At 41.8% G+C, this 25,327-nt stretch overlaps 1 protein-coding gene across 1 annotated transcript in view; it reads right to left on the bottom strand.

Annotated features, from left to right (window-relative positions):
- Positions 1–924: 924 nt before the first annotated feature.
- The window catches only part of HSPA12A (heat shock protein family A (Hsp70) member 12A), a 38,039-nt gene continuing 13,636 nt past the window's right edge, over positions 925–25,327 (bottom strand). The window contains exons 7-12 of the mRNA XM_066323521.1: positions 10,594–10,765; positions 7,484–7,570; positions 6,847–6,951; positions 5,866–6,124; positions 4,136–4,239; positions 925–2,907 (exon numbers count right to left, since the gene is read on the bottom strand). Coding sequence (XP_066179618.1) covers positions 2,273–2,907; positions 4,136–4,239; positions 5,866–6,124; positions 6,847–6,951; positions 7,484–7,570; positions 10,594–10,765 — 1,362 coding nt within the window. The 3' untranslated portion in view covers positions 925–2,272. The remainder of the gene's footprint in view (positions 2,908–4,135; positions 4,240–5,865; positions 6,125–6,846; positions 6,952–7,483; positions 7,571–10,593; positions 10,766–25,327) is intronic.

Below are 25,327 nucleotides of genomic sequence, written 5' to 3'. Positions count from 1 at the left end.
TTTAACTCATGCTCAGCTTTTTAAAAAGGAAGGTTTAGATTAATAATTAACATTGCAAAGTTTTGAAAATGTAATGAATTCCAGCAGGTAATCAGGCAGCTCTGTATAAATGCTCTGGAAAGTGTCAGCATTTTAGGATGATTCTACAGGTTGGCACCAGTCTGCTAATCTGGAGTGGAATTAGGATTTGAATCTGAAGTTGTCAGTTCATGGCAGATACAGAACATAGGTTTCAGAAGTTTTCCTCCTGTAGCATTTTGCAAAGTAAAAACTATTCTAGTTGCAAAAGAAATTTGCCAGGTGAGCCTGGCAAACATTTCCACAAAGCTGTTATTTGAATAACAAGATGCTACCATGGCCATCAGTGCATTTCTCCTGTGTCAAGAGCTCTGTGCTCACTGCCAGACAAGGTAAGCTTTATTTAATGCTATTTGTAGTTTCATTCTATTGGCTTCTGCCTTCCACTTCATTGGCCATTCAATTCAACCCAGCAAGATATTTTACTGAATTAAAATGTTTGCCACAAAAAATACATCATGGTACTTTTGATCTGAATGTTTTGTCTCTTCTGAATTGCTTAAATGTTTCTTGACAGCCATCATTTGTGCTGTCCAAATCTTAACACAGGAATGAACAAGTAAAGAAATATAATCACTTGGGTAAGTGCTCGATAAAGCAGATGGGTCAGAGGGACGTTGACAGGCTGGAGAAATGTACAGACAGGAACCTCATGAAGTTCAGCAAGGCCAAGTGCAAAGCCCTGAAGCTGGGCAGGAGGAAGCCCATGCAGCAGGAGCAGCTGTGGCCCAGCTGTCTGGGAAGCAGCACAACAACAACCTGGTGTCGTGGCAGACACGGAGCAAGGCTGAGCGTGGGCCAGCAATGTCCCTCTGCCACACAGAACACCGAGAGCCTCCTGGGTGCACTGGGAGCAGCACTGTCAGCAGGTCTAGCAAAGTGATTCTTGCCCTGATCCAGCCCTGCTGAGACCATGTGTGAGTGCCAGGCCCAGCTCTGTGCTTCCCAGGGCAAGAGAGACTCGGACACACAGCACTGAGAGCAGCAAAGGGTCATGGAGGAGATGAAGGCATTGGGGGATCCTTCACATGAGGAGAGGCTGTGAGAACTGGGGCTGTTGGGCTCAGGGAGGCTCAGGGGATGCTAGGGATGTGTACAAATGCCTGAGAGCAGACAGGAAAGAGGATAGAGCCAGACTTCTCAGAGGTATTCAGTGAAGGAGCGAGAAAGAGGCAACGCGCACAAATTTAAACTCAAGAAATTCCTTTTAAGCGTAAGAAAAAAAACTTTTGCAGTGAGGGCTGTCAAATAAGTTGCCTGGATTTTAGGGATCTTCATTTTGGACATAATAAGAATTGGAAAAAGCAATAACTGATACTGCTTAGAACGGAGAGGTTTTTATCAGATAGTCAATGGATGTCCCCTTCAAGCTCAACTACTCTGTGATTCTGTGGTTTCAAATAGAGACTAATAAAAATATAAGTTTAGAAGACCCAAAAGAGAAATTGTTATTATTATTTTCCAAAGTATAATGAGAGCAATGCTAGCTAATTAATCTGACAGCTTGTTCTGAGAGCTTTGACAACAAAGGCTTCGTTTTCAAACTGGAGCAATCAATATCAGGCTCTCAAAACAGATCTGTATTTCCTAAATATAATTTTAAGGGTTTCTGGGAATTTTCTTTGCTCGGAATTTAAGTAATTTAGATCTTATTTCTTTGAGTCACTGATTTTCAGCGCTTTAAATTCTGAAAGCATTGGGCAAAATCAAAATAATACAATAAAACTACTGATTTGTTCCCATTGCCAGAGGATGGTGCTGTTTAAACAGATTTCCCACACAGATACAGCCCCTACAACAGCCACGTGGGTTAGTGAGTTTTTTTCAGGAGGAAAAGGAAGAAGAACAAGGCAAAGTGATTACAACTTGACATTTTTTTAACTAACCTTCAGGACCCAACAATAATCAGTGTTTACTTTATAAAGGTAGATCTTTAAGCATGCTTGAGTAACTTGGTAACTTCTACTACCTCTGGACCTTTTGCTCCTTAAACTTTTTTAAGGCTCTTCCAATTTGCAGTCCTCGGTCACTGAAGGACACAAACACAACATACCCCACCTCACAGCTGTTCTCATATAGCCTGCTGAAACTCAAGGTGATGACGTGACAGACGTGACAGACGGAAGTCAAAAAATGGAACAGTGGAAGAAGATCAGTCTCACAAACAGGCTGTGGTGGGAGGGGAAAGGGCCCATTAGTAATTTAAGAAATCAATACCAACTTTGACACTTTTAGAGGTCGCAACATCAACAGCCATGGCTTTGATTTCAGTGTCCCCAAACTGCATCAGCGTTTTGATCTCGCGCCGGTTGGGCACGGCCGCGTCAGTTCCTGTGAGATCCAAGCGCAGCGTGCCGCACTTCTTCACGCCGGGCTCGGTGATGAAGCTGACGTTGTCCTGCTCCGAGCTGTAGATGTTGATCACTATGACTAACTGAGAAGGCTTGGCAGGTGTGTAACTGCGTGTCACAGTCTCTCCCAGGGCTACAGACTGGTCGGCTGAGATGAATTTGTCGAAGACGTCGGTGCACCAGCGCGTGCCGTCCTTGACCAGCAGCTTCTCCGGCGGATGCTTGCCCTCCACGAAGCGGTTCAGCACCCCGACGCCGTAGGTGAGAGGGGAGCGCCGCACCTTGATGACAGCAGGGTCGAGGCCAAAGAGAACAGCTCCTTTGAGGATGGTCAGACCGACATCCTGGGGGATGATGACCCGGCACCTGGAGCCGAAGGCGCTCTGCACGGCCTGCTGGAGCAAGGGGGATTCGGCAAAGCCGCCCACCAGGAAGAGGAACTTCACGTTGGTCACCTCCGGCTTGTCAAACACCTCGCCTGAACAGAAACAGAGACCAGTCAATAAAATCCACTTCAACAAGGGAAAATGCCAGTGTCTGAGTGCACTGACTGCTCCACGCACATGATCTAAAACTGCCACATCTGTGACCACACTGCCACCCTCAGCATGCAGCAGTCCCACTTCTGTTATCTCTAGTGTGTTTCACTATGAATTCATTCACCTCAAGCCATACAGCGTTTCAGAAATGGCATTTAAAAACCTTTATTGCATTCCAGATAAATCACTCCATTTCAAATTCACTTATTATTTCTGACCCCAGCATCTTAACCCCAATAAATGCCATCTGCAAAATAATCCCTCTTTACATTTATAGAGATTCTCCTTCTTAGCTTCTTAGCCCAAGTCTCCTACTTTCAAGAAAACCATCCAGCTCAGTTGTAAGTTCACTTTTAGTTTAAACAAGTAAGTTACCTGTCACAACTGCTGCAGTCCCAGGTGTCCCCTCCTTGCTCACATATAAGCTGCTCTATACTTGTTGTCTTGTTAAGTTCTGAAATTTAGCTAATGACTGAGCAAAGCTGGATATTTATTCCAAATCGTGCTTTGTAACGTGTAGGAAGCAACACTTTTCTCACAAGCATTTCACTCTACTTGATACAAATTTCATCTTCTGCTAGGAAGACCTTAAATAGTAACTTTCCCAATAAGCACATGTCACTTTCCATTAATGGACAAATAAATAAAATTGCTGCTTAAGCTATGCCTGGAAGTACTTTTACCATGATGCATCATTTACTATTTGTGCTTTAGAGATGTCTGTGATTTGGATGGTCATGAACAAATGTGACCTTCCACTAGAGAGGAACGAACTCTAGGTCTTAATAGCTGGAATAGTCAGAAACGAGTTACAGCTCTGGCATAATTTAGTTGTTGCCTGAATGAGGAAGAATAAAGGCAGGATCTGGGTTTCTCAGTGCATGTCAGCCCTCTGAATGCTTGCAGCCCTGGAAGCAGAGTAATTGAAGCTTAGGCAGTAACAGAACTGAATCACACTCAGTAACTAGCACTAGAGCTAGGCAGGTGTATGTGCTCAGGACACATCCTTTACTTTTATTATTTTCCTAGCTGATCTGTAGAGAGCTGCAAGTTTCAGAACTTGTCCACAGCTGGTGCATACCAGGAGGGCTGTTACTGGTTTGAAATGGGTGAGCAAAGCTTCAGTTTGAGCTCAGCCAGGAAGTGGAATCACACAGAGATACATACTCAGGTGCTGAATGATCTGGTCAATCGTAGGTTTGAAAAGAGCATTCATTGCATCTGGGCTCATCCTCAGCATTCCCTGGGAGGACCACTTCACAAAGTCCACACTGCAAAGGAACAGTGAGAAAGAACATTAAAGCATTGCAGCTGAGCTGCAAAACAACCACCATTAAACAAATGAATTAATACAGAATCTGCATGCAGTTTCCTTGGAATGAAGTGCCCCACCTCACCCTTGCCCCATACCAACTGCAGTTATGTAAAACTTGAAGGGAGAATTATTATTTTGGCTTGTCTAATTGTTGTTTTCTTTGCCTGATTGCCTTCTGCAGCATTAGCAATGCTCAACTGCTCTCTGAAACAGCTGGCAGTCAATGCAGTGCTCGCTCATCTGAAACAGCACTGATTCATCCCCAGAAGGGCAGCATTTAGATTATAGCAGTAGCAGGCCAAAGCCACTGGAAACACACAAGGAAACAAGCAAGTTGGGAAGCCTCAGGAGGCAGAAGAGAGAGCAGCATTTTTAATGAGGCATAACATTTATTAAGTGAAAATAGGCATTATGCTATTCTATCACTGATACACATCTGTATAGCTCAGTAACCTCCCTTTCATTCACGCACATTACATGTCAACCTTTACACTCTTTCTATCCTGTTATCCAATTCATTTCATTTCATTTCATTTGGAGGGAGCATTTAGCATTTCCTCTAAGATTCACCATTAAGACTGCTAATAAAAAAGACATGGACTCGTGAGGGGGAGTATTTCCAGAAATTTTTAATGATTTCAGAACCTCAGCCTCATTTAGGAAGTGACTCTTAGCTGGATGCCAAATTATTTAAGCTTACAGTGCATTTACCAATAACTTCAGGAGATGCAGGAGTTCCAGCCTGCATAATACATTCAACACTGTCTAGTTTAAAAAATTAAGGTACAGGTACTAAATATCAAATCTTCCCCTCTCAGGTCCCAAGCCTTTTGCTCCAGATTCACAGGTTCTCTTGTTCATTCTCTTTTACGCCATTAAACTCCAGGTTTTCTGTAGTATGTAACTTCAAAAGATGCAAAATGTTCATTTCTACTTTCTGCTCGCTTTTTCCTACAGCAGCTCACGATCTTGTCACTCAGGGTGACTTCTTGATACTGAAAATCATGAATTGAAATCTCTGGAGGGGATTATGTCTCCCTGCCTCTCAAGCAAAAACTATCAAACTTGTAAAAATACTATAAAAAGCAAAAGCCTGCCATCACTTCAAAAGCTGACTGCTTTTCCCTTGCAGAGCTTTGTGCAGTAGTGTATGTTTTCTCCAGTGATCTGATGCTGTTAATAACTTCCCTCAAGCCAGAAACATATTTACACATCTCCCAATCTTGGATTTTTTCCAGGATCCAGGCCGCTAAAAATTAAGGTTCCAGGCAACAAATTCTGTGTTTGATCTGACATTGCTAATTACACGTGCAAGAGACTCACAATATACAGTCAAAGAAAGCGATGCAGTGGTGGCCTAACAGAAGCTGTAGAAAGCAATATTCGAAAAGTATTGTAATACCTGAAAAGTCTGTACAAATCTTGTACAGAAAAGCTTTTGCAAGAGATCTGTCAGAACTTTTCATTCTGGAAACTGCCAGAGGGAACCGCACTTCCTTCTCCTTGCACTACACTTTCACGTTATTACCTTTCAGTCCTGATGTAATTAGGATATTTTAATTATGTGCTTTCAACAACTCACTTGCTTTTCCTCAAGGCATGTTCCACGCTGTGGCCTCGGAACTTCTTGTAGTAGTCAATGAAGGAGAAGGGCAGGGTGATGTTGAGGGGGTTGGTCCTGTCGGGAGCTGCCGCGCGCTTGCGCGACTCGAAGGCGATCATCAGATCCACCCAGGCCGCGGGGCGCTTGATCTTGAACTGCTCAATGAAATCCTCCCCAAATATCTTACACAGGAGCTTCTCAAACTCGTAGTCCACACCCAGAGAACCGTACGGCCCACCTGGAGCACAGACAAGAAACAGCTTTAATATTCTGGGTGTTCTTTGATATTATTACGGCGTTTCGAGTCAGACACATGCACATCAGAATAAAGCCATCAGGACTGTCATAGGAGAAGGTCCACAAAAAGAGGATCTTTCCTAAATGTAACAGTTGCTCTAATACACCACATGATCTCACCTTTGCCTCACTGTTGCTCCTGTATCCTCACAGCCACGGTAACACTACCACTATAAATGAGTGATTCAGCCAACCAGCAGCTGGGTTATGTTGCTAGAGGACACGAAATGAAGGACAGGCATGCAGTCAGGGCAAAAAGAGAGATTTATTATTTTGACCTCGATTTATATAGATTTTGGACAATGACCAGGGATTGGACAATGAGGTTGACATTTCTCCAACCCCACTGGTCAAACTAGAAGTCCATCAATTGTCCCTCCTCCAGAGAGGAATGCGAACACAAGAAAGACAGTTTCTAAAACATCATTTTTGTTTACATCAAAAGTCTGTGAGAAACTCCACTACAAAAATGCAAACATCAGAAGGCTGAAAAAGATCAGGGCGACAGGTTTATACCAATTCTGAGTGCTGGTCTCATTTCAGGAAGAACTGCCAGTAAAATGCAATAAAGGCATACACTTCCTTCACTAACAAGCCAAAACATTACAGAAATATATAATACACCATCTAATTACATAAAGCAAACAGTGAAAGTGGCATTACCTGTTGCTTTGTAGAGCTCCTTCAGATGTCCTTCGGGGAGCCTGATCTGATGGACAGTCATATCCACTGTGCCTCCTCCACTGTCAACCACGATGTACCGATCACCTGGAATGCCAAGGGCAGAGGCCAGGGGCTTTTACACCACTGTGAGCACACCAGCTCACTGCAATGAGAGGGCCCCCAGGGATAACATGGCCTACAGACAGCCAGCAATGGCCCTGCTGAAGACCTGATCTTTGCTAGTAATTATAACACAATGACTGATTACAAATATCAAAGTCAGATGTCAAAAGCTACTGATGTAGCACAGCTGAAAAGTGGGACTGCTCATGCTGCTGGTGTACAGCCTAGTGAGCTACCAAATATTATACCATATTTACAAAGCCTGTTCTGAGGAAAATATTCTAGTTGCATGGCTTTCCACCATCTCATTAATAAATCTCATTATGCTAGAGAACACAGAATTGCAATTCAGCGCTTGTAACTAAGAGCAGCACATGAACTTGTGGGTTTTATCCTTTCTCCCTTTATAACCACTGTGAGAACAATGCAGTGCACAGCACCTTTGTGGGAAACACAATATTTGCCTGCAATACAAAACCAGTGAGAGCAAAGTTTGTCCAAGAAAGGACAGTACCTTCCTCCAGCTCAGACCAGATCTCTCCTATGACATTTTCCACCATGAAGGTCCGACTCTGCCGGTTCCGGCGCACGTGTTCCTTCCCTAGTGATGGACAGAAAAAAAAAAAAAAGTTACTGAGTATAAAAAAGCATGAAGAAATAAAATCAAAAACTGCAGGAAACAAGTGCAAGCAGGCTGAAAGATCTGTATGTATCACTTCTTAACAAAATACAAAATTCATTGCATTGGGACCAGGAACGTTAGAATGTCATTCCTGGAAAGAAGGAAAAATGGTTTATAGCCATGCTGATCTTCCTTGATATTGTCATACATGCTTATTTGTCTTTTTAATCCATATTAATTACCTAATACAAATAATGCAAACTAATCAAAAGCAAACTGTAAGCAGGTCTGACTTGCAGTTTTTTAATACACTCTGGCTTGCAAAGTGTGTGCTGGCAGCAGGGTGTGGGGCTGGCAGCCAGCTGCACTCACAGCAGCCTCCACCAGCAGGTGACAGCCCCAGCCCTCTCCCAGACACCCCCACACTAGCCGGGATGGGAGAGCATTCCCACATTTCCAAAAGCCACTGCTCATTTTGAGTGCTCAGGGAAATGCCTCCCCAGCCTCTCAGGGTGTCAGTCTACCTCAAAACCAGCAGCCAGAAGCACTGCTGCTCAGATTAGTAATTTAGAGGCCACAGTGATCACCAGGACTGATCCTCACAAGACAGCAATGAAAATTAGGTGTAATCTTGCAAGACTATTATAAAAATCCACTAAATTGCAAGACTTAACTGCTACTTAGATGTTTAAAAGATGCAGAATAGTCTGTCAAGAGAAAGCAAGGAGTATTGAGAACCTCTGCTATTTATGCTTCTAAATCAACCTCTCTAACTGAACAACTAAAAAAAACCCGTAAATTCCTTGTGTTATCATCACTCATCTTCAAAGGCACTTCATAAAACACTACAAGAGAGGCATCCTGTCATGAGTGGATTTTTTTTTTTAAATATCAACACACAAATCACAGAGCACACTTTGCTTCCTATTTCTACAGTGCCTGTCATCAGAAAAATAGAGCAGCAGCTCCACTTGCTCCTGCACCCTCCCCAAAAAGACCCCACGGTGCAGGGAAGATGCCCCAGCCTCAGTGCACTGACTTGGCAGCACAGGGAGGGCTCAGATGAAGCATCCCATGACAGAACAAGCACTGGGGCCAAGCAGGGCCTGTCAAGCCCACAGAAATCAATGGCAATCCTTTCATTCCCTCCTGTGGGCTAGAAGTGAACACAAGAGCCAGTCTTTAACTACAACTGAAGCAAGCTTATCCTTGCTACTATGAACACTAAAATTTTTGTTTTGACTCCACAGCAGTAATATGGTCCTTGGAGCGCTTCTCTCTGTTTATATTTAAAGGAGTTTTCTCCTTAATCTGTTCTCAGCTTGTCTTGGGTGCTTGCCATGCCTTTATGAAATTTTAATTCCAACCCCAAATTAATTCACTCCAAACTTTGTTTTCATTAATTTTGACATGAAACCTTTCTCATCCCCAATAGCTTTTTACCATACAAAGTCAAGAATGAGAGTGGTACCCCCACCCAAGAAAAAGCCCATTAGCAGAAATCCGTGATCTGCCAGATTCTGCCCAGCTTCAAAACCTCAACCAGATAAACTCCCTTATTATTTTCCCAGAAGCAAATCCCTGTGTTGTCTGAAAGTGAGTTCATGTAAAATCACATGGAACTGGAACAGTTCAGGGCACAAATGAGGGGAACAGAAGCCAAGGGGCCCTGAAGGGACTGAATCCTGAAAACAGATTGTGTCCTGTAATCTGTGTGGGCCTCCAAACACTGAACACATCTGACAAGTGCTGGCTAGGAGAGCCATGGATTTGAGAGAATGATGTAGTCACTCTGCCTAACTAAAAAAAAATATGCTCTTGGTAAGTGCAGGAATAGCTCTACTAGCTTAACCTCCCACTTGCCTCTACTGTTTTGACCTAGCAAATGTGATAAAATACAGACTCTTCTGCAAAATTCCTTCTAGGATAGATTGTCACACTACCATCAGTATCTGGGCAACTGTTACAATTCACAGAGATACAGAGAAATATGCACATTATGCAGCAATCAAATGTTACTGCTGCAGGCCGTTTTCCTTTTTTGTTTCCTCTATTTCCCTCCGGTTTCAGTAGGCTGCCAAGCTCCAAAAGCTCTGGTGATGAAGGATCTTCTGTCAAGTGACTTACAGTGGTCCCATCTCTGTCCTTCCCCCTCAAACAGTGACAGTAGCAACAGACCCCAGCTCAATAAATCAGAAGTGCATTATTCAGTTGCTCTTCAGCGTGCAGATAAATTCATTGCTTCATTCACACATGTTCCACTGAGTGTTGAAAGTCATTAAATATATTTCATAAGCATGACATCAAAAAGCATCTGCCAATACTTTGGAACACCTCAGACTAATTGTTTCTTTGTAGATCCACTTATTTAGCACTGCCTCAATAATGCAGATAATCAAACACATAACTGCTTCCAACAATATTGAATGGAAAAAATGATCCAACATGAAGTATTTATTTAAATTAAGGAAAGATAAATAGAAAAATACTGAAAAAAATTTCAATCTTTTTCAGAAGAAAAATACTGTTGTGAAAATACTAAAAGACTCCCACAACATCCAAATAAAGACATGAAAAGAAAGCTACCTGCATGCTAAAATTCAAGTGTATATTAAGAAGAAATTGTTCCCTGTGAAGGTGGTGAGGCCCTGGCACAGGTTGTCCAGAGAAGCTGTGGCTGCTCCATCCCGGGAAGTGTTCCAGGCCAGGTTGGACAGGGCTTGGAGCAACCTGATCTAGTGGAAGGTGTCCCTGCCCATAGCAGAGGGTTGGAACGAGGTGATTTTTGAGTTTCTTTCCAGCCCAAATCATTCTGTGATGTCTGCTGGGCCAACACCTAAACAAGTCTAACTATGACTAAGCAGCAAAACCATTTATAAAAGCAAACTCGATGACAGCCTGAAACATTTCAAGAGAACAAAGACAACAAGAAACGGTGAGAAACCCTCGGGGACAAAGCAAACCCAGGCACGAGAATCTGCAAAGCGAAGGAACAGAAGTACCCTGTGTAAATCCAGTTCCAATAGTGTCACTCGGGCTGTAGCCATTGACAGGTGCCCTACTACTCAGCTCTATCATCTGGTGCAGGCGCAGCTTTCGGCAGTAGATAGAGGCAGCCTCGGGTTCCAGGGCAATGATCAACTGCTCGGGGTTCTCAGGAGATGCCATTCCTGCCTGTGAGAGAGAAGGGATCAGAGAAGTGGGGTGGGGAATCCTGCAGCCCAGCAAACCCTCTCAGCACAAGGCTCTCCTCAGCCCCTGGGCTCCGCCAGGTCACCCCTCAAGAGTTCACCCCACAGAGGAGCCACTAAAGGTCTGCATCTGGGGCTTGTCCTGCCCACACTGTGTAGCACAACTCCACAGGCTGTAATGGGGACGTTTGCATGCACTTACCATGCTAAGTGTCTAACTGAGCACTTGTGTACATGACAGGTGGAGAAACGAAGGAAATCGGTCTGAAACCTGTAATAATTGGCCTAAAACCTCAACTCCTAATTAACCTGTGAACCTGCCAGCTAACAGGGGCCCCAGCCTCCTTTCAGCCTCCTTTTGCCTCTCCTTGCCACAACAATATTTTAAGTGTGTCTTTCTTTATGTCCCAGATATTCACAGTCCTTGCCAAAAAGAAGTTCCTGCACTGTTTAACTGTATAGGAATATACAATACACTCTGCCAGTAATGCATCTTCTGTCTTACAACTATCATTTTTTATTTCAAAATCCATTGCTTTAAAGTACATTTGCTATTATAACATTTTCAAAATGTTCAGTATATGCAAGGAGACAAAATACAATGGGGCAGGCTCCCTAAAATGTAATGAGAACAGGCCTAAAAATAATATCGCATTATAAAATCATTTGCTATTCTTTCTATTTTCTTACTAGATTTTCAGCCTTCAGACCCAGATATTTTCAAAAAGCCACAAGTTCTTATGTAACTACATCACTCTCAGAACTGGGCTTAAAGAAAAATATTCAAAGAACAGTTTGCAAAACTCTTTTAATTTCTTCTTCCTGGTAATTCTGCCTACTGAATGATATTCTGTTAAAAAAGACGTCTTTCAACTCTTTCTGCCAACTTTTGGGTAACTTGCTATTACTTTTCAGTTAAGTGCTTGAACACTATAGCTTGCTAGCAAACAAATAAAACCAAACAACATTTTTCTGCTTCCACAGTGAGTCTTGCAGCCTTCAACTCATACACACACACACTGTGGTGTCTCCAGAGCATCCCCAAAAGAAGGCAGACTCACATGGAAAGTCTGCAGACCTGGACTAGATTTTGGCTTCTTTCATACAGCTACACTGTGGGCTCTGAGACCGCTGCCTCATTGACACCTGCACCCAGAAATTCCAAGTAAAGTTGGTTTAAAAAGTAGAACCAGGATAAGACTTGGAGACATGAAACTGTCCTTTTTCCTGTATTTACTGACTCATTTTATCCTCTCCATCCTAAGTAAAATAAATAGATTCTTAAAGAAAGCATCTTCCTCACTGTTGGTAACAAAAACCAAATATGCAAAACAAGAACAAGTAAGTTCTAAAATGAGAAAGAGTTAAGAGTTAAACTCTTAAATCATGGTTGCTCATTATTTTACAAGCACATCATGACTGGGATTATGGTCACTTTGCAGCCTTTATTGCTGTTGGGCAAACCTTTCTGCTTCAGTTACATCCACTGGACTAAACAGCATGATCCAAAATTAGCAGAACTGTGTGGGAAGGAAAATATTGTGCAAATACTACAGAATATCAAACCTTGCCAGGTTTGCTCTGTGGCAACACATGTTGAAAAAATACTGTATCACAAAGAACGTTTGCAACTAAACTTTCAAACTTTGGAAAACACAGATTTACAGGGAGCCAGAGTATCCCTAAAATGTATAAAAAGTGTATCAATTAAGCACAGACTCTTCTGCCATCACTGCACTTGTATGTGAGCATGTTGGCAGATGCAGGCTTAGGTAAAGCCCTGGAGCTGCACTGGGGATGAAGATATGACTTAGGATAAACCCTCTCCCTCCTGTGACCCATCTGGATGTAGCAGGCACAGGCAGGGCTGGTTTCATGTCAGCTCACCTCAACATCACTGATCTCCAGCTGAGCTTTTCCACAAAGGAAGCTTTGGTTTGTTGCATTGGAAAGAGCAACGTTCCAGATATGAATCAATACTCAGGTCTCTGACAAACAGATTTGTCTGATCTGCTGGAGAATTCCAAAAACGTATGGTGCCCGCACACAAACTGTCTCTGCTCTTTGCCTTTGGAGAGTTTTGCTAAAAGCCTGATCTGGATCTTGCTGCAATTCTAAGGGTGGCACTTTCTGCTCTATCCAATAAGGGCTGGGAGAACAAATAGCTCCCAACTACCCTGCTTCAGTTTTCACTTGTATTAAATCCACTATCATGTTGTGTGAGAGCTCTGGATCTGAGCAGCAAGTGGATTTTTTCTATATCCAGCCAAGTGGATGAACCCAAGAGTGCTCAGTCTGCTCCTTGTAGTGGGCATGCATCAGCAGCACAGACAATTCTCAGTCTCAGGCAAACCTACGCACTAAAGACAAAATTGTATTTTAGGGAAAAAAATAGTTTGTTGCCAAGGATATTAAAATCCAAAGGCTACAACGTGAAGCGTTTGCAGAGGTGACAACTGAGCTGCACACACATGGAATGCACTGGTATTTCCCAGCTGGAGGTGGTGGTGGGGAGAAGATTGTATTCATTGCCAATCATCTGTTCCAGGGGGAATTTTAGTACTAACTCCCAAGGCTGGTTCTGCTAAAGGCAAACGGTAAACCATTACAATAACATTTGCTTCCTCCCCTCCTCCAGCAGCAGCCTGAACCATGAACTTTTCACACTGCAGTCAGGAGGGGAAGGCAGGGACCTGCAGCGGATGGACTGGGATCTGTGTTCTCAGACCCTCCGTGCACAGCAGATGCTATTCTTGCTCCTTTTTCTCTCTAGCTATGATTTTAACATACCCCAAATATCTCCTGAGGAAAACATCCAACAGAAATGACAGTTTTTAACAGTTCAAAGCACAGCTGATCCTAACAGAACCTCATGAAGAAAGTGCTGAGGTTTTTAGCTTAAAAGCTTTTCTTAGGGAGTTTGAAGGACCAGTTACAATGAAGAATGTGTTGTTTCACATCATAAAAAGACCATACAGACAATCTTTTACAGTAAAAGGTACAAGGCATCCAACACATATTTTTATGTGTAGACACACATATGTACATATATACACACATACATATATATAAATATATATATGCAGCAATCAGTATTTCATACCTTCTGTATATAGTATTTCTACTTACACCATGAGAGAGAGCACATTACATATATATCTATACATCTATACACAGCACAGAGAAAATGGGGGAAGGGAGGATGATAGAGAAACATGAGCACATAAATATTGCAGGGGAGGAATGAAGCAATGAGGTTGTTTTAATACAGGTTCCAAGAGGAAGACTTAGGCAGTACATCTGTCCCAACATTACGGCCAAGGGACAGATGGGAGAAAAATATTGAGCATGCAGAGAAAGAGGAGTGGAAACAGCAGGCAGTCAACATGAAGAAACAGTGATGCATTTGTTAAAATTATTAATTGCAGGCATTTGGGAATTTGCTGTATTTTACACTTTCTGTCTGCCTCACTCTGTGTTCTTGCCCACTGTTGCCCAAGTACTACTGTAATAAAGATCAGGGACAAGTTAACAGGCCTGAGCAAGATCTAAACAATGTCTCAATATTCAACATTCTAGAGAGCATTCTGGCAGTGGGACAGACACACCAATTTGCTTTTGACAAGGGCAGCTTATAGCAGACTTTAGCACAGAGCAGTGTCTGAACTCCAGCCTGCTAAGATTTTCTTGCTCCCATAACACTCATCAGCAGTCATCACTTATGGAACATGAAGGAAGCAGACAGCAGTTTCCCCTTGAACACAAAAGTGGAAAACTCATCATGGGATTACAAAAATTCTTTGAGCACAAAAAAAATTCTTAAATTAATTTGGAAGATATTGCTGCATTTATACACCTGGAAGAAGAATACTATGAAAAGAACTGCTCTAAAATTCAACTTTGCTGATAGGCCTGAGGACTAGGATTTCATTTTTGACTGGAGAACTCCCAGACCTCACTCCCAGCAGTAGCACAGGTCTGTGTGCTGGTGCCAGTGCATTGCTGTTCATTTGCCAAGATGCATCATCCACAGCAAATTTCTAAGCCTCGTAGTGGAGCAGAAATAACTTCACCATCCAGGTGCAGGTAAATTCTCACCCTGGCCACCAGCTGTTTTTATAGCCAGAGAGGTGTCACCAGGGGAGAGCCACAGCTGACCACAACACATTCCTGAGTCCCTGAACAGCATCAGCTGCCAACTGCTCGCCACTAGCAAATATTGAGGTCTGGACTCACTTATAACACTCTGAGCACTCCAGAGAACTGCTCTCACTCAGTGCACACGCAGAATCACCATTACTACAAATTCAAAGATGCTGCTTTTAAAACCCACCCTCATGTGCCACAACACACAGAAAAAAAAAAAAAAAAAAAAAAACAAACAAAGAGAAAATATCAATGCACTTTTTTTGTATACAATATTGTGATGTATATTACATTAAAGACAGCATCATAATAGAATATTCCATACAGTCAGTCTTTTTAAGGCAGGCCTGGATGAAAATGTCCTGTCTCTGAATGCAGCTGTAATTAGAAGCATCAGCATTTAGCTGCAGTTCTCCTCAGACAGATAGAACACCAGTGTGTTCTTTATTTATTACACCACAGCGACCTCAAAAGAAGTACAGTGTTAGGGAATACACCATCATTGACAGGGCACCTGTTTCCTATTCGTATCCTTGCAAATTATTGAAACCAACAGATAAAGTTCCTTTTTTGTTGGTTTTTTTTTTCAGAAAGATAAATCAGATATATTTTAAAGGGGGGGAGGGAACCCTGACTACAGATTTGTAACACAAGGAACATGCCTTACGTGGAGTGCACCTGTTCTTTTGAATTATAAAACTTATTAAAAGAACTGATTGGATGAATTCTACTTTTTTCTGCTTAGATATATTTTTTTAGTCACCTAAGACCAAATTCAGTGCTGCTGCAGGGCTGTAGGCACTGCATTCACAATTAATAAAGCATTTCCAGACACACAAATATAGCATAAATAAACAGATAAACACATGAGAAAGAGCCACCCTCATTACACAGTTGGAAGAACAAGCCACAGGGACTAAAAGGATTCCCTCAGGGTTCCACAGGAACCCACAAGAAGGTGGCAACTCCCTCCACAAGCCCAGAACTCCAGTGTCACAGCCAAATGCTACTCTTCCCCAGCCAGCAAAGCTCCATTTCTGCCTGTGGCACATGGAGCACATGCAGAAGCTGCAAGAACAGCTTCACCACAGCCTTGGGCTCCCATTCTTCCCTCCCACTTTGTCACCTCAACTGCACTATTTTAGTCACCTCTAAAGCAATGCTGCAGACCAGATGAGTGCAAGGATCCATTTTCCAGTTGGTAAGAAAAACATTTTAAACCTGTTTTACCACTAAAAAGGCACCTGTTTTACCACTCTTGTAGGCACCCGAAATAAAACTTACAAGTTGGAGCCCACGAAACAGCTCTGTAAAGAACAAGAGGTTCATTATGAAACCAAGCTCTGCAGGACATCATTCAGCCAAAACAAGAGAAGCTGAGAATCAACATCAACATTTTTCTATTTTCCAAGTTACTTATTATAATTAGTAACAGTAGGAAAGGCATGATTGCAAGTTAAGCACTGTGCAGACTGCATGAAGAAAGTATTGTGAGGCTGAATCAAGGCAAGACAAAACAGGGGCTGGAAATTAAGTGCCTTGTGAAACTTCCACTGTTTAAACTAATCAGTTCATTGTGTTAAGGGATTCGTGATAACACCATCCACTTAGTGCCTGGGTAAGTGAGCTCCTCTAATCCTCCTCCTTTTTCACCAGCTAGCACTTTCTCCAGTCCTATGGCATCAGACTGTGGGATGTCACAAATAAATGAGTGAGATCTAATTACGGAGGCAGAGCGTGCCAGAAAAGAAGATGAGCAACATGGGAAAAGACTCCCAGCATTATTCCAGAGGCACCCGAGGGGAGGAAGCAGGGTTGGCAGGGAGTGGGGTGAGTGGGTACCACAAAGCTGCAGGAAAAGTACAGTACATTCACTTTTGCTGGATCTTCAGGCTGGAGAAGCCTCCAAAAAAGATGTTTGAAAATCACCACACCATCACATACCCTGATGTTTTGCCCTTAGATTTCAGAGTGATGAAGAGTGCTGCAGTACAGGAAATATCACAGATAAACAGAATAGACGACTGAGGTCAAACAGCCCAGTTAGCTCTGCCCATTTATCTCTTCAAAGGCAGATTCTTAAAATTGCTCAACAGCCACAAAATAAACAGGATTTTCAAAGATTCCTCTTAGTGAGCACAGCAGAGAGGCTGGCTTTGCCAAAGGCAGGAGAAAGAGCTGCTGGGTGCTTCCCTCCTTTCAAAATTATATAGTCTGTATGTAAGAGCCTAGATAAAAACTGAATATTGACTTTTTTTTTTCCTTTAAATTCAATCAACACAATGTTTGGGTGGTGGCTGATCTTGCAAAGATCTGTCATCTACAGTGTCACAGAGGCACTTGCTTTACAGAAACAAGAGCATTTCACTTACTCTTAACATTCACTACACATACATGCAGATATCTAACAGATATACATGAATGCCTACATTTTCACACTATTATTGCTGGGTGAACTAAAATCAGCCTTGTGGAACAGCCTGTCCTTAGTCCTACTCTGATCAGGTGTCATTGATACTTTGCATTTCATAAGTGGGAACATTTTAGATGATTATCACAGCTGCAGAATTCTTTCAGTGTCAGCTTCCCCATCTGTGCAGCTCAGGGGTAGGACAAATATACTCATCTCTCTGTAAGAAAACTGCTTGAGAAAGCATAAAGGACATCTTAGGCTATGGTAAAATAGTGGTAACTTCATTTTGCAGACAAGGTGAATACAAGCTATGGAAGATGAAAAAGCCAGTGATGGAGAGGCACAAACTGGAAGCTAAGAGAGCCCTGAAATAGTTTTTATTTACTCACTTTGCACAAACATAAACGATGAAATAGTATGAAAAGCATAAAAGGATGAAATCCAAAGTAAAAATCAGCCTTTAAGCCTTCCTTAGGACTTTGAGTTTATCCTGAAAGGGCTCTCTGGTGCCTATGATTTTTTCCCTTCTGCCATGAGGAAGCAGATATTGTCACTATATATTTATACACTATTTCCCTGCTTTTAAAATACCAGGGGGTAGGCTTGGCAGTGCTTTCTGAATTCCCAGGGCTTGCCCATACCAGAAACCTGCATAAAGGAGCTTAACCCACAGAAAATTCACAACCTTCCCACATTTTTCACTGAACCTACTGCTGCTCCCACTTCAAACAGGGAACTCATAAGTGAGCTGCTGTGGAAGGGGTTTTGGGGTGAAATCCTCTCACCTGCAGCCAGTCAGGATAGATGACAACAAGGTACCTCACATTTGTACCTGTACAGCTGGTTTGTGGACACCACTGACAACACAGAAACTAATTCCAGTTAATAGTTACACCACTCTCCCTTTAATAGTTGTGCACGACCACGTATGCTGAAGGACCAAGAGGATTAGATTAGCATTTTACTTAGTCAAAATTAGTTTTATGGTGGGAGAAACTCTTGTAGGCCAAGGAGCAGGTGGACAGCTGCCTGCAGCTCTCTGAAGGGCAGGTCCAAAGACAATAGAGCACAATTTTTCTCAGTCTTGCCAGAAGATACAAGGAGGGACAAAAGCCACACACTGCAGCTTATGGGGTCCAAAATGAGGTACTAAACCCCTTTTTTCACTAAAGGTGAGGATGCAGCACGTGAACAGCTGCTCAGAAAGGCATCTCTGTCCTTGGAGAGTTTGAAAACTTGACTCAGTGAAGCCACTGCTGGTGCAGTGTTGGCAACAAGCCTGCTTCAACTGGAAGGTCAGGCTAGATGACCTCCAACCAACACTCCCACTTAGTGCTTCCATGACTCTAAAATGCTGCAGATATTCTACACTGAGAAAGGACTGCAGGAAGGAATCCTTCCCAAGGGCTGAGCACCTACACAACCTTTTCTCTCCTTGTCTTTGTGACTCCTGTGTCAAATCCTTGCATGTATCAGTGAGAGACAGCTCATCCTGTCTGACAGGGTGACAGCAGTAGCAGCCTCACTGCAGCAAGCCTGCAGCTATTCAGGTCCTCCCAGGTTTCTGTATGGATTGTAATTAGAACTTTTGTTCAAGTGTCTTGGAATCAAAAGGAAACATTTGTCACAGCACTTTTGTTTTTTTCATTATTATTTTTAAAACTAAAAATATATGGAGCACAAAGGCCTCAAGCAGTTCTGTAATCCTAAACATCAGCCATGAGTCACATTAAAAAGTGATACAACATATGGATTCATACATTAAGGATGCACAAGCTGAGTTTGTAGCACTAAAACAATCTGCACTCGAAACAAATTATCTGCCTCAGTCCAGTGTCTGATCAGAGAAGGAAATTCAGTTCCTAATTAATTCCTTCATTGGTTGTAGAGGTAAAAATGGTCTTACTGCCTAAAAACATGAGGGTACAAATAGCAGACATGGACTGGAAACCCAACTTTTGCATTCAGCTCTGCTACAAGCTTCCTATATAACATTTTGCAAATCACTAAGAACAAATTTCACTAATGAAAAAGCATCCACTTCTGAGCACCCAGATCAATACAAGGGTTTTCAGTGGAGCTCTTGGTGAAGTTTGTTGGAATGAGGGGTGCTCAGGCTCTGAATAACCACCCTGGCTATCTGTGCATGCTCACACCTGAGAATGTTACTCAGCAAGTTACTCCAGGCCAAAGAAGAATCCATTTGATATTTCACTTCAGTTTACTACTCTGTCAGTAAAGCTATTCCTGTGGTAAGAAATAACATGGAACATTCCTCCCTCTTAATGGCTGCCCAGAAACTATGGCATTATCTCATTCTGAAAAGCAAGAAAACAAATGGGGTATCTGGATCCATAACGAAGTGTAACTTTTATTTTCAACACACTTAAAATAATGAATGTGTGGAGCTGCACTGGCTACAGCCAGAGCTGCTGCATTTGTGTGGCCACTGATTAGATGAACCAGTTTGTCACAGACAGCTAGGCTGTCTGATTGAGACAAATGCCTTTGCTAAGCACAGTCAGACTCCCTCAATTTATTTTTCTGGTGTTGCTATTATCGAGCTAAGAGTACAGATTGCTTTACCTCAGCATTTCCATACTTCATATTTTATACGTTACTATTATTATCTATTCTTTTATTTTCAATCTGAGCTTGGAATTCTTTGAGACTATGTAGACTGTTTGACACTGTTAATAAAATTTATACTTACTGGGTGTCTTTTGGATTTTGTATTACAATTTCCCGTTTTTAATTTATAAAACAATTTTTTTTCCTTTAGGAAGGGAGGTGGAACACAAGACAGGAAATATCTGGATTATGATCACTGGCTAACAATCATGAAGCAGCATTTTTCTTCATAAGTCATGGAGGAAGTTCTGCAGTTTACCTGTGCCTATTTGACAAAAAGTTTTATTAACTGCTCACAAGAAAGATAATTTTGTGTTACACACAGGCAAGGCAGAAGCTTTCTGGGTCACCATGAGAGACAAAAGGATTTCTTATATTTGTGAGACACGAAAGAATACGAGTAATTGCAGCAGACCTTACTTAGGACATTAGATCTAGCCTATCATATTTTGGTCTCAGAAATAATCCCAGACACAATTTTCAAGAAGAGGAATCTTGGATCATTTATTAGGCAAGGAACAACCACAAGAAATCACCAATATTTTTCTTTGCATGAATTGCTTGTTTTGTTGTGCCTCTGCCCTCTCGTTCCTCAAAAAGTTTCTCAGGTATTGAGACCATAAATAAATCCAAATTAGCATTACTACAGCTGAGTCACATATTGCTGAATGGCAACAAGTAGAAGTCATGTTTTTTGACAAGCTGAAGATAAATGGGACCACAGTGGCTTTTGGTCCATATTTCTCCAGGGTGATGTTGCTGCAGCTCCTTCCCAAGGGGCTCCTGTCACAGATCACATTTGGGCAGTAACTGAAAGCCCAGCTTCAAGTGGCATTACCAAGAATTTTTTGCTGCATTACATTATATCCCCCAAGGTGCAGGAGAACATTACTTGCAAGTTTGATGAGTAGCATGCATTAGAAAGATGAAGCCATTAAATTCTCATAAGCTTTTCAATTTTTCATGTTATAATACTCTAGAAATGCTTTTTGTACCCGGGGCATGCACCAGTTACCACAACAGCAAAACCTGACTCCTTCTATTTAAGTCTCTTCCTAATGTCTCAGGCTCCCTCCTTTCCCTTTATTTAGAAACATTCTCACTGTGGGTCCTTATGGCTCAGGCTGATTTTACTAAAAAGACAAAGGACTTGCACTGAGAAAAATACATGCTTGCTATTTTCTTTAAGTTGCATCTTGTTTTGTACCTTGGGCTTTCTGATTTTGCCTCAATATTTTTCACTACAGTTCCAATTTCAGCTCATATTTCTTCTCTCTGTAACCGAATATTGGCATCCAAGATGTCTTTTAGACCAATCTATTGACCTTTTCTATGAATTTATTACAATCCAACCCTTTAGTTTTAGACCCTGTCCTGAGTTACATTTGTGGATTTCTATCACTCCCTAATGATTGTAGTTTACAGTCTTTCAAACCATCATTTTCTTTTTGGGCTGGTAAATGCCATCTGGCACAGTCTCTCCACCAGGCAGAATGAAGACTGTTTTTTGGCTATTTCTGTTGCTTTCAGGCAATTTCTAAGAACTTGAGAAATGTGTTTCAGAACTTTGTAAGATAGGTACAAATTCACTCTTACACAGAATGCCATGAAAACCTCTTGGTTTACTCATTCAGAAAAAGAAAAAACTCCAAATGCTCCAACTTGTGCCACAAAAGTGGACAAACAGAAATGTACAGAACTGGATTAGCAGATATCTCTGCCTTCATGTGAACCTGGCTGAGGAATTCAACTGTGTGAGCAGAGATCAATTAGTACACATTTTCCACTCTGTAATCTTCACCTCTCAATTAATTATCATTTCCTAATTAAACAGAGCTATAAGATGCAGAATCTTCTCTCCAACAATACTCGATAAACAATTTAATCCTCTTGATTAAAAAGATCTTAATATCACAGAAGTGACCCCCACAAGCTACAAATAATCAGGATGGTTGATGTATTAACACACTTCTGCCTCATCTGCCTCACTAAGTGCTGTTTCAAAAAAATAACCAGCTTCCCAGTGCTGCTTACACCTTCTTAGGCAGCTTATAGCAGAAGCCTGCCACACTGTCCCTACACAAATAAATTTTAGTTGCATGCATTTTATGTACAGAAGAACAGACTTACGAGGGAATAAGAATAGCTTCACAAATTTCAATCTGGTTAAGCCTCCCAAGCTCCCCTTTAAAAATAAAATATACTTCATGTCACATTTTTATTAGCAAGGAATTTCTTGTGCTGTCACATTATTCTTTCAGCAAGTTTATTTTTCTCCAAAGGTTTCTCCAGAGTAAAGTAGTACTGATCAACGTAATGTCATTGACCACGGAACACAACATGTTAAATAATTCTCATTGTGCACATTCCATGGCAAAACTGATGTGAAAACAATAACAAATGTTCAGCATAGGTTCAGCATGGTTCAATAAAGTTTCTGGAATTTTAGGCTCACATGCTTTAATCCCATAACCTAAACTGCCTCTCTTTTTGTTTATGTGATCTTACTATCCAAATGATTTTATTTGCTATTTGTAATTGAAAAATAAATCTGCTTCAGAGCTCTAGAACTCAATTTCAAAACTCAAAGAGTTCATACTAAGAAGAAAAGAATTCTCAGTACCTCAGAGTACTGATGTTTGAAAGTCCAGAGGGTATTTTGGGCAAGCTTATGAAAATGCACCAGCCTTCCCTTTCCTTCGCCCTGCCCTGAGTGCATTTGTTATGCCATGTTTTACTTTCTTATCTTACAGCTTCTGCATTCACACACTCCTGTCACACTCCAAACTCTTCCTTAAGACCTTATTCCTATCAGCATGTTCAAGGAATTCCAGCCTGCAGATTCTGCTCTGCACTTACTGTGCCCAAAGAATGTGAAGCAGAACAACTGGGACACAGAAACAAGAAAGTTGATGCTATTTATGGTGTCTTACATTTTACAAGTGGGAAGAATGGCAAATATGACTATCAACCCTCCAAGTCATTACTAGGGATGTAGTGAATGCTGATGCAATGCACACAAACCCTGCAGACATGTTTTGGGAAAGGAAATTTCAAGCTAAGTGAGTTCCACAGAGTTGACACTCTGCTCTTGCAACAGAGCACTCTCCAGTTCTGACCAGACCTCAGCAAGTGTCCCAGAGCTTCAGAATTATCTCTGGATACACAGGAATTAAGCATGAGGGATAGGAAAAAGCAGCTGTGAACTGTTATTCAGCAATAAGGTAATTTTGATTCAGCAAAATAGTCCGTAAAGACAAGCAACTCTCTACAACCTCTGAGTTAGTCCCTCAGAAGGCCCCAGAAAGAATAAACAAATACCTGCTTCAGAGAGGTAGCAACTCAGCTATAAAAATTGTTAAGGATACAAAAAGCACAAAAGATGAATACAGATAGGGCAGGCAGAGTAACAGCAAGAAGCAATGAGGAGTAGTTTTTTCCTATGTAAGTAGGTTAATCATAGTCAAGTTTTTGCAGGCATGAAAAAACCAGCATTTTCAAAAAGGGTTTCAGAAGAGGAAAATAAATAAGCAATACAGATGCTCATGCAGCTTATGTCTGAGATGATACAGATGGAATCAAATGTGGGCTGATTCCCTGTCAAATGTGAGGCTACAAAACTCTCCAGCGGCAGTATTCTGAAAAGATACAAACCAGGCCAGACTACAGCTGCTGAAGGCAAGGAAATGATGTTGCAGTAACCAAGATGCAGAATCACTGACAGCTTGGATGAAAGCTCAGCAGTGTGCAAAGACAGGAAAAGCTGTCATGCAGACAGAATTAGCAGATTTTGATAGGCTGGATGGAAAGAGAGAGGAAGAACTGTGACTGAAGGGAACACACAGATTACTCATTCAGGGAGAAAGCAGCACAGCAGCTGGAAGGGGCCAATGCAGGAGCCCTTGGGCAGATGAGGAGTTCCAGGTTAGCAATGTTTTAAGGCAAAGCAGAGAGGAGGGGACATCAGAGGCGCACTGAGATCATAGGTTAGTCAAGAGCTGATGGATGTTGAGCACAGAAGCAGATTTCCAACACTTCTTACTTTATTCATTCCATTAGCTTTGGCTAGACAGCTACTTAACCATTCCAGAAAGGCTGTGCTTTGCACTGTGAACCAGTGACTGAAGCTGTTTTAGCACTTCAGTTCTCTTGGAGCTACCTCATTTGACATGGATTGCTCAGCAGATTTCCACAGCTCATTAATATTTTCTGAAAGTTAACTCTCAGCTCAGACTGGTGGTTGTACTTCAGTGTGTCTTCTGTTACAAGGTTTCTACCACTGCCTTTTCACACTTTTTTCTACATGATGCCCCTCATTTTCAAGATGCTTCCATCTTCCAATAGCTAACAAGAGCTGCAACTTCTGATCCAGCCATGTGGAACATTTGGATCCAGCAACAGGAATCTGAAAGACTGAATGGAAATTCAGAATTCTGTTTTCTGCACTTGTTTCTTCATTCCCACTGCTTTGAAAAAAAATAAAAAAATCAGCCTCGTGTCAAGTTAACATGAATTATCTCCCTAAACTCAAGTTTTCCTGCAGTGGATCACACACCCCGAGTTAAAAGCCTTGTCAAACTTTGCTGTTTGTCAAGCTTGCCCATAGAAGTACACAACCACAGACACAACCACGGACACAGACACTAATTAACAACATTCCATTGTGCCACAAATGAGAAATGCCAAGAGATCTACCTGGGCCCTGCCCTGGCTCCTTGCACAGCTCCCACTTCACGAGCACACATGCACACAGACAGCAGGCAGACAACAATATACAGAGAAAATGAATGGGTCTCTAGTGTTTCAGATTTACCTACAACCGTGTCCTTCCATCAGAACTTTAAGAGTGTTTTGCTTCTGGCACTAGCATTAGCAATCCCATAATACAGACTGTTAAGAAAAACGTTGCTCAACATTAGAGATAGTTAGAAACAGAGTCAGAAAAATCTGGGTGCTTCCCCAGGAGCACTCTGCAAATTACTCAGGAATTAGAAGATACTTTACAAACTGTGCATTGCATAGCTGCTGCCAACGGGTTACACAAGTCTCTGACCAAAAAAATAAACTAAAAACAAAACCAAACCAAACTAAAAATTAATATCCTGGTGAAAAGAAGAATGTGTACATCTCATGTATTAAAGACACAAACTGAATTTGAAATAAAGGACGTGCATGTGGAAAGTGCATATATCTGAGGGGAGGTTGGGGGGAAAGAGTTAAATGCAGATAAACCTCTTACTGGCGAAAATAACATTTGAATTTAATTTTTTATCCAGACTATCCGGTTCACAGTCCTTTCACTCCTACTGTGGGAAAACGGGAACTGGAAAAAAAAGACTCTTTTCTTTCCCTTCT

The sequence above is a fragment of the Sylvia atricapilla genome, chromosome 8 (assembly GCF_009819655.1).
Source record: "Sylvia atricapilla isolate bSylAtr1 chromosome 8, bSylAtr1.pri, whole genome shotgun sequence".
Lineage (NCBI taxonomy): Eukaryota > Metazoa > Chordata > Aves > Passeriformes > Sylviidae > Sylvia > Sylvia atricapilla.
This window is presented reverse-complemented; position numbering and strand designations above follow the sequence as displayed.